General features: G+C 62.5%; 1 protein-coding gene across 1 annotated transcript in view; it reads right to left on the bottom strand.

Annotated features, from left to right (window-relative positions):
- The window catches only part of Capn2 (calpain 2), a 25,546-nt gene extending 14,503 nt beyond the window's left edge, over positions 1 to 11,043 (bottom strand). Inside the window, exons 1-5 of the mRNA XM_033762010.1 lie at positions 10,867 to 11,043; positions 8,652 to 8,721; positions 1,684 to 1,802; positions 1,189 to 1,322; positions 590 to 758 (exon numbers count right to left, since the gene is read on the bottom strand). Of these exons, the coding sequence (XP_033617901.1) occupies positions 590 to 758; positions 1,189 to 1,322; positions 1,684 to 1,802; positions 8,652 to 8,721; positions 10,867 to 11,028 (654 nt within the window). The 5' untranslated portion in view covers positions 11,029 to 11,043. The remainder of the gene's footprint in view (positions 1 to 589; positions 759 to 1,188; positions 1,323 to 1,683; positions 1,803 to 8,651; positions 8,722 to 10,866) is intronic.
- Positions 11,044 to 12,057: the final 1,014 nt, after the last annotated feature.

Raw genomic sequence — 12,057 nt, forward strand, 5'->3', positions numbered from 1 at the left:
GATGCAGAGGGGCACCCCGGGGAGGCCTCGCCCAGCACAGCGGCCACAGCACAGGGCCGCAGCACCGCCTGCTCTCGGAGTGAGCGGGAGAGGCAGGGAGGAAGAAGCCTCTGCCTCACCCCAGCTGCAGGACTCGGAGGACCCCACCTAAAGGTGCACAGAGCTCTGGTCCCAAGCCAGGGCTTCCTGTCCATGTCCCGAGGGTGACGGTCCCAGGTGCGGCACAGCCTTTGTTAGGGCTCTGGGCCTCTGCCCTACACCCCACCCGCAGAGTTGGCCAGCAAGGCTGTTAGAGGAGATGGCTCCTCCTGGTGTCTCTGAGAGCTTCCCAAGGCCCAGCAACCCCAGAAGGCCAGGGGACGGCTGTGGGCCCTCCAGCCTGCAGCAGGAGGGTCAGCACTGTAGGGGAGATGGGGAGACCAGGCTCCATCGCTTGACATCTGGGCGCAGACCTGGCTTTTGCCCGGTGGCCCCTGACTCCCGGTGAAGAGCGCTGTGGTGGGCAGGGCCACACTGTGCCCTCAGTCAGGGCAGTGGGCTCCAGGGGCCCTGGGGCCTCCATCAGCTCCTGAGCAGCACCCGCACTCACGTCAATGGAGCAGCCGAGCAGTGAGCCCTTCTCCAGCGCCTTCTGGATGATCCTGAACAGGTTGGGTGGCGGCTTCTGCAGCTCATACCACTCCGCAATGCCTCCGGTGAAGTCCTCGAAGCCCTCGGTGGTGGCACCACCCGACAGCGCTTCATAGCAGCCGTTGATCCTGGGGGACAGGGCTGCTGCCGAGGTGCCTTCACCCCAGTGCTGCCCATGCCCCCGGCCTGTGTGTTGGTCACTGTGGGTGCCCTGCTCCCCCTGGGCGGCCTCCCTGCTCAGCATCCCTGAGCTCGCCGATCTGTGCTGACCCCTGGCAGGTCCTCGGGACCTTCTAGGTCCGTGGGGTTTGCCCCACGCCCTCCTGGTGCAGGCCCAGTCCGCTCAGCAGGTGCTGGGCATTTAGGGCTCAGAGCCACTGGGTGAGGGGTATGGCTGCCACTCACCAGGGCCGCGTACAGCCCGCACCCTGTGTGCGCAACCTGAAGCTCAGGTCTCGGCAGCACAGTGGGACTACCAGGCTTCTATGTGGAAGTCCTCGCATAGCCGGGCACTGCCAACATGCCCCGATTTGGGCAGTCTGGGTGGGCGGCACTCACTTGGCGTAGGCCTTCTCCAGCAGCGCGCTCCAGAACTCCGAGCCCTCGGCCGAGTGCAGGAACAGCAGCTCCCCATCCTTGGTGGGCAGCCTGTCGTCCACCACCACCTCCACCCACTCGCCATACTGCCAGAACTGTGGGCGGGGACGGGCGGTCACTCGGGGACCCCAGCCCGTCCTGCAGCGCCTGTGCCACAGAGTGGCAAGGACAGACAGAGTGCTCCCACCCAGTCCACCCTCATCTCTGGAAGACATGGCTCCCTCCCCAGCCTGAGAGGGGAGCAGCTGGGAAGTTTCTCTGAGCCTCAGACATGACCCCAGCTTTCCACGTGGGAATCCCTCCTCAGCTGCATGTCCTGTGTCCCTGCCCCCCCACATCCCTGCTCTGCCCCCCATGTTGCATGTAGGCCGTGAGCTCCCTATGGTCTTGATGTCATCCCAGAGCAGCGCCAGGCCTGTGCCCCAAACTCCGGGACAGAGAGCCGGGCCTGGGTACCTGGAAGTGGAAGATGCCAGCGTAGTTCTCCTGGAAACTCTGGTCCAGGGGCACGACACGGGCCAGGACCTCTTCATTCAAGGTGAGGGAGGCGATGGCGGCCAACAGCCAGCAGTCACCTGCAGACAGTCAGGGCGCGGTCATGGGCCATCCCTGGAGGGCAGCAGCTGTGCCCGCCTCAGGGGCTACAAGCCTGAGGTGACTGTGAGCAGAGGGGCAGCCTCTCCACTCTTCAGGGTGGGGACTTGCTATGCGCTGGCGGCCGGCAGAGGAGGAAGGCCTCCCAGGTCACGGCACCAGCACTGCACCTGGGCCTGGGGCTGCACCAGAGGAAGCGGTGCTGGGGAGGCTCGAAGCGGGAAGGAGGTGCCAGGGCGGCCGCATGTCAGTGAGGTCCCCATCAGGTCACAGGGCCCGGGCGGACCACAGGGATGTGGCAGGGACAGCACACAGGGCCCACACAAGGCTTGGCCTCAGCTCCAGTCACTGCACTGGCTGCTGTGGGGCCCGTGAGGCATTCACGGCACCCCGAGGAAGTGCTCGCTCCTAACCTCTTGGAGCCGGTGCCCGTGATGAGAAAGCCTGGTTCACACACTGGCTCCTGTCATCTGCGATCCACAGGCATGCGGGGCCTCAGTCCTGGGCTCCCTCCCACTGACAGCCTGCGCCCTGAGGCTCCGAGGGAGACCTGTCCAGCCCGCGCCTCCTCCAGGGCTGCCCACTCCGCTCGCCATCTTGGCGTCCTTCCCTTCTGCTCCCCAGCATGGGGCCTGCCTCTCCACGTGGACCGCAGGTGCGTCCGCAGGCTGGTCAGCTGCTCTGTGACCTTGGAGGCCCTGGAGACCCCTTGCTCCTAGACACTGCCACTCAGCTGGGGCTTGAGTCAGATTCACAGGCTTCGGCCTCCAGAGTCTGCAGGACACCTGATCTGGCAACGGTGTATTTGTTCTGGGCTGTCCTGGCTCTGTTCACCGTATAACATGGGGAGAAGCTGCTGGGCAGAGAGGGCCCAGCCTTCCTGGTGGTGTTTGCCTTCTGTCTCTCAGGGTCCCTCATATCTCCAGCTGGACACCTGGCTGGGCCCATGCCTCCCCCTGCCACCTCACATCCGAGCTGCAGCCACTTCCTGTCCACCCGGAGCAGGCTCGGGCCGAGGAGTGGGTGCTGCAGACCAGGCTGGGGTAGGATGGCTCCATGCTCATCTCTGAGCTCCAGAGCAGTGTCCCTGACAGCACAGGCCCTCCGGGTGGCGCTGTGCATGACCCACCCCCAGGTCTGATCACTGAGAAGCCATGAGATGGGTCAGGCCAGCTTGGGCAAACGGAAGTTTCCATGCTCACTCCCAGGCCCCTGGGATCCCGAGTCCTCCCACTGATGCCTTGGGCCCTGGAGATGCTGGGCTGCTTGGCGAGGGGCACTGCAGGGCACAGCCGGACCTGGGGATGGCGAGTTCTCTTAGGGCTCTGGGCATCAGCTCTGAATGCAGGGTGCAAGTGTCTCTCCAGCCAGCCCCCACCTCCTGGCACTCTTTCCCGCTTCTCTGCAGGCCGCAGTTGCTCTGCACGGTTGGCTCCATCAGGGCTTGTGTTTCTCCAACACTCAGATGCCTGGCCTGTGCCATCTAGTGCCCTAGTGAGAGCAGAGATGGGCCCGTGGCCCTGGGCAGGACGTCCACCTTCAGCCGGGGCCACTGGGCACACTCGCAAGGAGAGGCAGCCGGTACGGTCCCTGCAGCAGGCTGGTGGTGGGGTTGCTCCTTTACTGAACAGCCAGGCCTGGCCAAGGGGTGGGGACCCCTGCTCTGCTCTCTTCCCAGAGGAGCCCACAGGTCAGGTTGCAGGTACCTGCCCTCCTGCCACAAGCCCGCAGTTCCTCCAGCCCCGGGGTCTGAGTGTCACCCACACCAGACACCAGATGTGGCTACAGACGCCCATGGGAGGGGCCCTGGGTTGAAACACAGCGGACTCTGGGGGCAGATGGGCGAGGCGGGCGCCCTGTCAAAGGCAGCCCAGGGTCATGAGCCATACTGAGATGCCTGCCTCCCAGATCCCCCTGGGGAGCTCTCACTCAAGCTGGCCTGCCCCGGCACTAGGAGGTATCTGCCTGCCTGCTCCTCCTGGGTCCTCAAAGCCCGGGCTATTGTCCACCCCCTGGCCCCTGGGGCTGCTGCTCCCCAGCCAGTCCCTCCCTTCCTGAGCGGCTTCCTCCCAGCCTGCCTGCCCTGTCCTGGGCTCCACTGTGTCTGTCACATGCAGGCCACTGGGCCTGGACACTGAGTGCAGAGCCAGTGGTCCCTCTGGGCCCAGCGCTGGCTACCGGAAACTGAGCACTAGTTCTTCAGTGCTGGGCTCTCCGCAGGGTACAGCTGCATGGTGCCTGCTCCACTCTCCCCTTGTGACACTGAGGCAGAAGGGGCCGATGGGGCTGCCCCTTCTCCCTCAGTCTACAGCAGTGGGCCTCAGTTTCCCTCTGTGCCCTGGCTGTGGCCTCCCAGGAAACCTGTGCCGGCTTCCGGCCTGTTGTTTGTCCACAGCCGTCCAGGGACAACGCCCTGCCTGGCACCACCTCCTTGTCCACTTCCCAGCCTGGTATTTGCAGAGCAGGTATGAGGAGAGGCTCCTCGTGAAAGGACTCCCTGTCCCCGCCAGGCTGCCCTCCAGGTGTCCTTGGCCACGCAGCTCCCACAGGGACCCTGGCAGCACAGCTCAGGGCAGGCCCACTGCCCCCACCCCGCCCCGCCCCGCCCCGAGGATGGCCCCCAGGCCCGAGAACAGCTCCTTCAGTGCAGGCCCTGGCTGGGGTGGGAAACCCATCGGGTCCACAGTAAGTTTCCAGAGCCAAGGGAGCCGCTGCACGGTCAGGGTTGGCTCTGAGCTGGCCATGGCCTTGTGGTGCCTGCAGCCACTGGAGGCTCCTCCTGGGCTCTGGGGTGATAGTTGTTTCCCTTTCCTTCCCTTCTGCTGTGACTCCTCCCTATACACAGGACAGTGACACAAGGAGCAGCCCCAGGGCTCGGGGATGCACGTGGGGCCCCGGTCACCTGCAGCACAGAGGCCTGGTGACACCTCCCAGGGAAGGGCAGGACAGTGGCCTATGTCACCGTCACAGCCTGGCACAGCAAAGGGAGTGTAAGCTCGGGGAAGACACACACACACACACCCATAGCACAGAGGTGCTCCGAGTGCAGCTGGTCACCCTGGAACAGAGAGAGCTCAGGCCATCGGGCCGGTGCTGGCCATCCCACCATGGACACAGGGGTGGTGGCCCCGGCGTCCCAGCTCTGTGCCTGGGCATCTCAAGTCTCACACACACCATGGACAGCAAGACACGACTGCTAATGGGCAGCACCCACGGGACACCAGTGTTGGGTGCCAGGGCAATGGGGATCTGTGCTGAGCCCCAAAGTCCTGATTTGTGGGTGCACAGGCACAAGCCTGCACAGCTCAGACGCCCCAGCAGTGTAGCCCCCGCCTGCCCGCGCTGGGGCTCCTTCTGTGCCATCTTCAGCCTCCCACAGCGTCCTTCTCGGTGCATCTCCACGTGCCAGGCTCGCAACACAGCCTTCCAGGCCGTGTCCAGTGGCCCTGGTCCCTCACATCTCAGCCTCTCCCTTCACCCCCTCTGCCCGTGTGCTCTCCCGGGGGACACTGGTCAAGGTCTGGGGATGCTGCTGATTGGCATGTTGGAAAGCTGCTGCCATCTTGGGGTGGGGCCGAGGATTGGGGTGACTGATCCGAGGGTCCTCAGGGCCCCAAAGGGCCCCAGGGCCAAGGCCGGGACAGCCCTTCGCTCCTTCTCCTCTGTCCACTCCCTTTGTGCACTGCCCAGCGGGTAAGAGATGAACAGGCCACTGCTGGCCACCACACCCTGAAGGGACCCAGGTGTTTCCAGCCTCCACGCTCCCGACACCCTGCCTGAGGACCGCAGCGAGCTGCCTCCACTGGGCAGCTGTGGAAGTAGGCGAAGGAGCCCCGAGGGTGGGTGCAGCCCCAGGCTGGTGGGGAGGGGGATTCCCTTCCCTGTACTCACTTCATGCCTGGCAGCAGCCCGGAAGACAGCGCCTCAGACTGGAACTCCTGCCAGTCCATGTGCCTCAGGCAGGGTAGGGGCCACAACCCGAAGAGCAAAGGATGGCAGGGCCTGGAGCTCAGCGCCCACTGTGTCCGCACAGTGACAGGCACCTGCGGCGTTTACACTAACACATGACACTCTGCCCCTCCATCACGTTTCCCCTGCCTACCCGTGGTGAGGCAGATGGACCCTAAATGTCTGCTGGCCCCATCCTCCCCACAGGTGCCACGAAACAAGAGGTCTTTCATTTCTAAAAGCCCAGAGCCCAGGGGACTGAGCAGAATGCAGCTGCCATGGCCGAGATGGACCATGCTGCAGGTGCAGGGGCTGGGGGCGGACACAGTCACAGCTCCGGAGTCTGAAGGCCACAGGAAGTCACCTCAGAGGCAGGAAAATGCAGCACCAGACAGCGAAGTCACACGATTGATCCCCTTGCCCAGGACTCACTGCTGGGCACCCAAGTCTTCAGAGGGCAGTGTGGGGAGCAGGGAGCTCTGGGGCGCAGGGACAGAGATGTCCTCTGCCACTGTGTAATGGCCCAAGCAGCTGTGAGTGAGCTTTGTAAGGGAGGAAGAAAGGAAATGGTGACTCACGGAGGCACCCGCCCAGCATAGCACAGCCAAGTAACCTCTTTCCTGCACTGCACATCTGAGGTTTTGAAAGCCACTTGCTAATTCCAGTAGAGCAGCATCCTGCAAACCCAGGCCAGGGTCAACAACAACCAGGAAAGGCTGAGACCCGTTGGCCCAGAGTGGCCGGGGGAGCCCCAACACTGTCCTGTCATGGGGTCTCCTGGGGAGAGCCCCAGGACAGAAGGAAGGACTGGGAAAGCCACGGAATCAGAGCCGGCCATAGTCCAGGCCTGCGACCTCAGCACTGGGTGAGCTGAGGCACAAGGACGGCAAGGGAGCGACTTAGACTTAGGGCAGACAAGAGCGGGGGCATCTCGGAGTGAACGCCTGGGTTCCCTCCCCAGTGCTGCCCAATAACATCGATCACTGTTGGATCAGCAACCTCGGCACAGACTGTGCTCAGGCTGCAGGGGGGACCTGCAGCGGCACAGCCCACATGGTCCCAGGTGGACAGAGCGGAGCGTCCACCCTCTTGCTTCTTCTGGCTTGGCAGAGGACTCTCTCAGGCAGGTGCCATCGCTGCAGATGCCCCTTTAGCTCTCGGGGCCACGGCCAAGAAGCCCAGTGTGACTTGAAAGTGTATAAAACGTACTTATACCAAAAATAAACCATTAAAACGCACCCAGCCTGGCACACAGCCAGCCGTGCGACCTGAGCCAGGAGCAGGCCAAGTTCTCCGGCCTGATGCCTGCTGCTCCAGGTGCTGAGTACTTGGGGGGCCCTGCGTGACCCCTGCCCGCTGTGCCCTATGTCAGCAGACAGGGAGGGATGCAGGGCTATTGCCATGGCTGCCAGTCGGTGGCCAGCAAAGGTAAAACTTCACAGCACGGGCTCTGAGCCACACTCCCATCTTATGAGGGCTTCAGCTCCTTGGCTGGGAGGATCAGGCCCTGGACTCACCTTGGGTGCTGCTCCCCAAGCCAGCGCAGGGCTGCCAAGGGCTGAGTCCAGGGCCCAGGTCACTGGGGAGGATTGTGGGTGCACAGGGTCAAACGTGCTCGCTTCTGAGAGAGCAAAACAGCCCAGGTGCACTGAAGACCTCAGACTGCTGCTGAGGGACTCCGAGAAGGCTCTCACTGTTTCATGCCATTTGGCACCCACAGAGGGCAGGTTCTCTTAGGAATGCGAGCTTTACTCTCCGCTTCACACAGCCTACGGGGTCCAGCCACTCTTCAGCCACTCTTGCTGTTGGGTGTTGCTGGGTTTTGAAGCAGGTATTTGGACCGGAAGTGGTGTCCAGCAACTGCTGCGTCCATTACAGGATTCTCCACACCCAGCCACTTCTAATCACCTTCTGCACCCAACTGATGCTCCCAGCACAAACACCTCCACCCAAGATCCCCTCCTCTACTCCCTGTGGGGGATGCGGGAGGCTGTTTTCCTCTGAGAAGAATGTCTCTGGCATCTCAGGAATCCACAGTCTAAGGTCAGATCTGCTCTCTGCCTGAGTCTGTGCCTGTCCTAGGATCCCACAGGCCCTGACATTGCTCTGAGGCTGCATGTCCCAGGCCCTGTGCAGGAGACCACAGGTATTGACACACCATGGTGCGGCCACCCCCGCCCCCAGCTGTGGGGCAACTTCAGTGCCCTCCTCTACAGAATGGGAATCACAGGGCGCTCTCAGGCACGGTTCAGTGTCCAGTGGGTGTGAGGACCCAGGCGGGGGGCATTAGCAGGGTCAGATCCTGTGCCCGCTGGGCAGGAAAGCAGGTAGGCTCTAGCCTATTGCTGGGTTCTTAAGCAGGTATTTGGACTGGAAGTGGAGTCCAGGTGTTTGGTGGGCTTGTTCAGGGAGCCATTGAGGCCGATGGCAGGAGACAGGCTTCTGGTTACAAGAACAAAAACCTGCTCCCGTAAGCACAGGCCCTCATTTATTAGATAGATACCGAGTGTGAATTCTGAGATCTTAAACCACACAGCAAGCACACAGCCCCTGACAGGCAGCAGCTCAGTTTGTTCTAGCTAACAGAAAGCTGTCCCGAAGCCCTGTGGTTTCCTCTCGGAGCCAGCCCCAGGGGTCCTCTTCCTGCGCACCGAGTCTCCCTCCCACCCTGGACCCACGGAACTCAGGCCTCGTGCTGTCATAGTACCAAGGGCCGGAATCCTGAAGCCCCTGCCCCCACGCAGGTCTGCGACCTCAGCAGCCCCACGTGCAGACCACAGCAGCCCCCCGTCCCGGGAATGGAACCGGGGCCCCATTCACCCCACCCCTTCCACACAGCCCTGCAACCTTTCCAACCCCACCTCGCCACACCCTGCACTCACCCAGGGCTCCCTGGCAGATGTCTGTGCGTGTGGCTCCTCCAACAATAAACTGGGGGTCTGCGCAGATCTCCTGGGAACAAGACCCGCAGTTGTGGTCAGCGTCACCCTCAGGGGCTCCGACCCTCCTGACCCAGGGGCACTCTGTGATCTGAGCAGGAGTCTGAGCCGGGGCCTCCGAGGGCCCCGGGTGGGGTGTGCGTGGGTCCTGGCTGCAAAGCTGCTGTTCTGGGAGCCAGGTCAGTGTGTGTCCCCTGGGCTGGGCAGTCACAGCCCTGCCTCCGGCCAGGTCCCCTGCATGCCATGAGTACCCTCTCTGTTCCTGTCTGCAGGGCCAGTGATGCGAGCCTCACCCGACCGCACACACCATGGCTCAAGCCCCACCCCACCCCACCCCCTGGGCCGGAACTGCACTGCCCGTCTCCCTAACACACAGGTATCCGGCAGGGGCTGCGTGTGGCCCCGGGAGCACACGTGTGTCCCATATAGCCCTGCTGGGAGCCCAGGATGGGTGTTACCTGTCCCAAGGTGAGGACTGAGGGAATGGCCCCAGGGTGGGGTCCGTGGCCACAGAGCCTCGGGACGGATTCCAACACCAGGTCTCAGGGCAAAGCGCTCACTGTCAGGTCAGGGTCTCAGCGCACTTTCACGGCCTGCAGGGACCAGCCTCCCACCAGCAGCCTTCCTGCTCTCACAGTCTGCTTCAGTTTTTTAAATTTTATGTTTGTTTGAGGCAAGGTCTCACTATGCAGCTTGAGCTGGCCTCAAACTAAAATCCTCCAGCCTCAGCCTCCCGAGTGCTGGGATTACTGGTGTTACAGGTGTGAACACTACGCTTGGCTTTTTATTTTATTCTATTTTTTGAAACAGGGTTTCCTACACTACCCAGGCTGGTCTTGATCTCCTGGGTTTAGGTGGTCTTCTTGCCTCTGCCTCCAGAGTAGCGGCACCACAGGCACATGCCACCACACCCAGCTGCGCTTCCTGGTTCTGAAGGGCTCCACCCCAAACCACAAGGAAGGGGCGGGCAAATCTGGGCTTATCCTGGCTGGAGTGACCTTGGTTGCAGCCCCACATTTGCTGGGGAGCCTTCAGTAGGTCCCTCTCAGCTTGCACCTAGCGCCGCCTGTTCTGGCTCAGACTCAGAGTCACTTCCAGAAGGGCAAGCGCAAGGCGCGTCCGTCTGTGGGGACAGGACGGTGAAGAAGCCCTTCTGCCGCAGAGGCAGACAAAGCCAGCTCTGCCCAGGCTGCCAGCCAATTGCCTGCGGGCAGAGGGAGCCTCTGCTGTATTGAACCCCACTGCCCTGCTGCAGGAGCTCATCCAGGAGGACCTTTCCACTGAGGTCCAGAAACTTCCTCGTGCCACTGACAGCCTCTCCAGAAAGGTCAAAGTTCAGACTCTGGAGCAGAGACGCTCCAGAGAAGGACTGGCTCAGGGGGACTCAGGCGGGAGAGGGTGGCTGGCCTGGTGCGGGCTCTACCCTGGGTGGGAACCCTGGCTCACCCCATTGTACAGGGCTGTGACAGGGCGACTGACCCTCCCCAGACCTCAGTCTCCCCTCTGTAACCTGCGGATGAGGACAGATGTCCCCACCACAGGGACTGTGTGAGGGTCACCGGAGACGAAGGTCAGCTGTCCTCACAGTGACGGCTGGGCGATCCAGTCCCAGAGCTCGGGGACAGTGGGCCTTGCAGTTCAGCCCTACTTGCCCTGACGCACAGTAGCCAGGAGTGCCGGGTGCGCTAGCCCTGGGTCCTGCGGCCACCTCCCCCAGAACTGTCCGGGCCCTTCCCGGGACTGCAGCTACTTCCACTTGTCCCCATCCTGCCTGAGTCTCTCCGGCTGGTGCAGGGGACACCCTCTCAGGCCGCCACGGGGCAGGGTAGCCACTGCCTGGCCCTGCCCCAGCCGCCCGGCTCTCACTTCCTCTGCCTGCATGCTCAGCCCCTTGCCCTCCAGGGACCAAATGTCCCACCTGTCTGCCAGGCTCTCTGTCTCTCAGCCCCCTCTGGAGCCAGGGCCACGCCCTTCATTTCCCACTTCCAGACTCTGCAGCCCACGGCGGCCTGGCACCTGAGACTCCCTGGCTGAGGTGACTGTGAAAGGGACTTGTGGATGTCCCGGGGCCATGGGGCGGCTGTTCACTGCCTGACCCTGGCACGGAGGGCGGACCCAGGCGTGGCCGAACACCTGTCCAGCTCCCAATGTCCCTCACCTCCCAGGCCTCAGGGCTCGGCCTCAGCAGCAGAGGAAGTGGTGGCACCACTCCTTTCTGGCCTAACCAGCCTCCAGAGTGGCTCCAGGGCTCCCTCCCCACCTTCCGCACCTCTTCAGGATGTGGAGGGTGTTCAGGAAATACCCATCCCGAGTCGCCCATCCTGAGTGAAGAGCAACAGGGCCTGGTAGTACACAGAGAGCCTGAGTTAACACATTCTCTAGCTTGTGTGTCAGTTTCTCCACCAGAGTTGGCTGAAGCACATCACAAGACCACAATCACTCATTCTACAACGAGGACGTCTTTTAGGCTCCTGGTGTCCCCCAAGCATTCAGGACAGCACCTGGCCTGCAGCAGTGCCCGGTGGCTGTCAGGAAGAAACAGGTGCACACAGCGAAAGGACTGTGCTGGCCACTCGGGGCATACGAGGCACATGGAACAGGAGAGCTCCAGAGCCATGCTTGGCTCTCGTGAAGACTCTGGGCCACACAGCAGGGCCTGGCGAGAGTGGCCGGGTAGAGGGGCCGCTAGGAAAGGCCTCTTGAGGGTAGGGGCCAGTGACAAAGTCCCGAAGAATGCGTGTGAGTGAGCGGACTGAAACCTGGAATGCACATGCCTGAGATGTGGGGCCAAGGGGAAGGACCACACCCCGAGCCGGGAGGGGACGTTTAGAGACCATCCCTGCTCGCTGCTGAAGACTGGCCGGTACAAGGGACTTCTCCATGGTCACCTGGTCTGTTGGAAAGAATGAGAGCCAGGCCGGGCAGGGCAGTGCACATCTGCAGTCCCAGCTACTGAGCGGCTGAGGCAGGAGGGTGGAGAGTTTGAGGCCATGCTGTCAACTTAGAAGACCCCATTTCAAAACAAACAAAAAGAATGAGAATCCAGGTGCTGGTGTCCTGGCCTAGGGTGCATCCTACAGTTCTTGCCACCTCAGGGCTGAATTTGGGGTGCAGAGGGTAGAAGGCCGGCAGCGGCTGGGGTCAGGGAGAGAAGAGGCACAGACTGGGAGCAGAGCTGCTCCTTGGCCTGCGCCGGCCCTGGGCCCTTGCGGGCCGCTTCTGTGAGGATAAACAAGAAACTAACTGCTCCTCCGTGATCAGGGACCAGACTGCGAGCACCGGTTCCGTCCGGCAGAGCAGGATCCGGCCGGTCCACGGTATCCCATCTCCCCCTGCACCAGCGGGAGGC

The sequence above is a fragment of the Fukomys damarensis genome, unplaced genomic scaffold (assembly GCF_012274545.1).
Source record: "Fukomys damarensis isolate Sample0158 unplaced genomic scaffold, DMR_v1.0_HiC HiC_scaffold_11, whole genome shotgun sequence".
Classification (NCBI taxonomy): domain Eukaryota; kingdom Metazoa; phylum Chordata; class Mammalia; order Rodentia; family Bathyergidae; genus Fukomys; species Fukomys damarensis.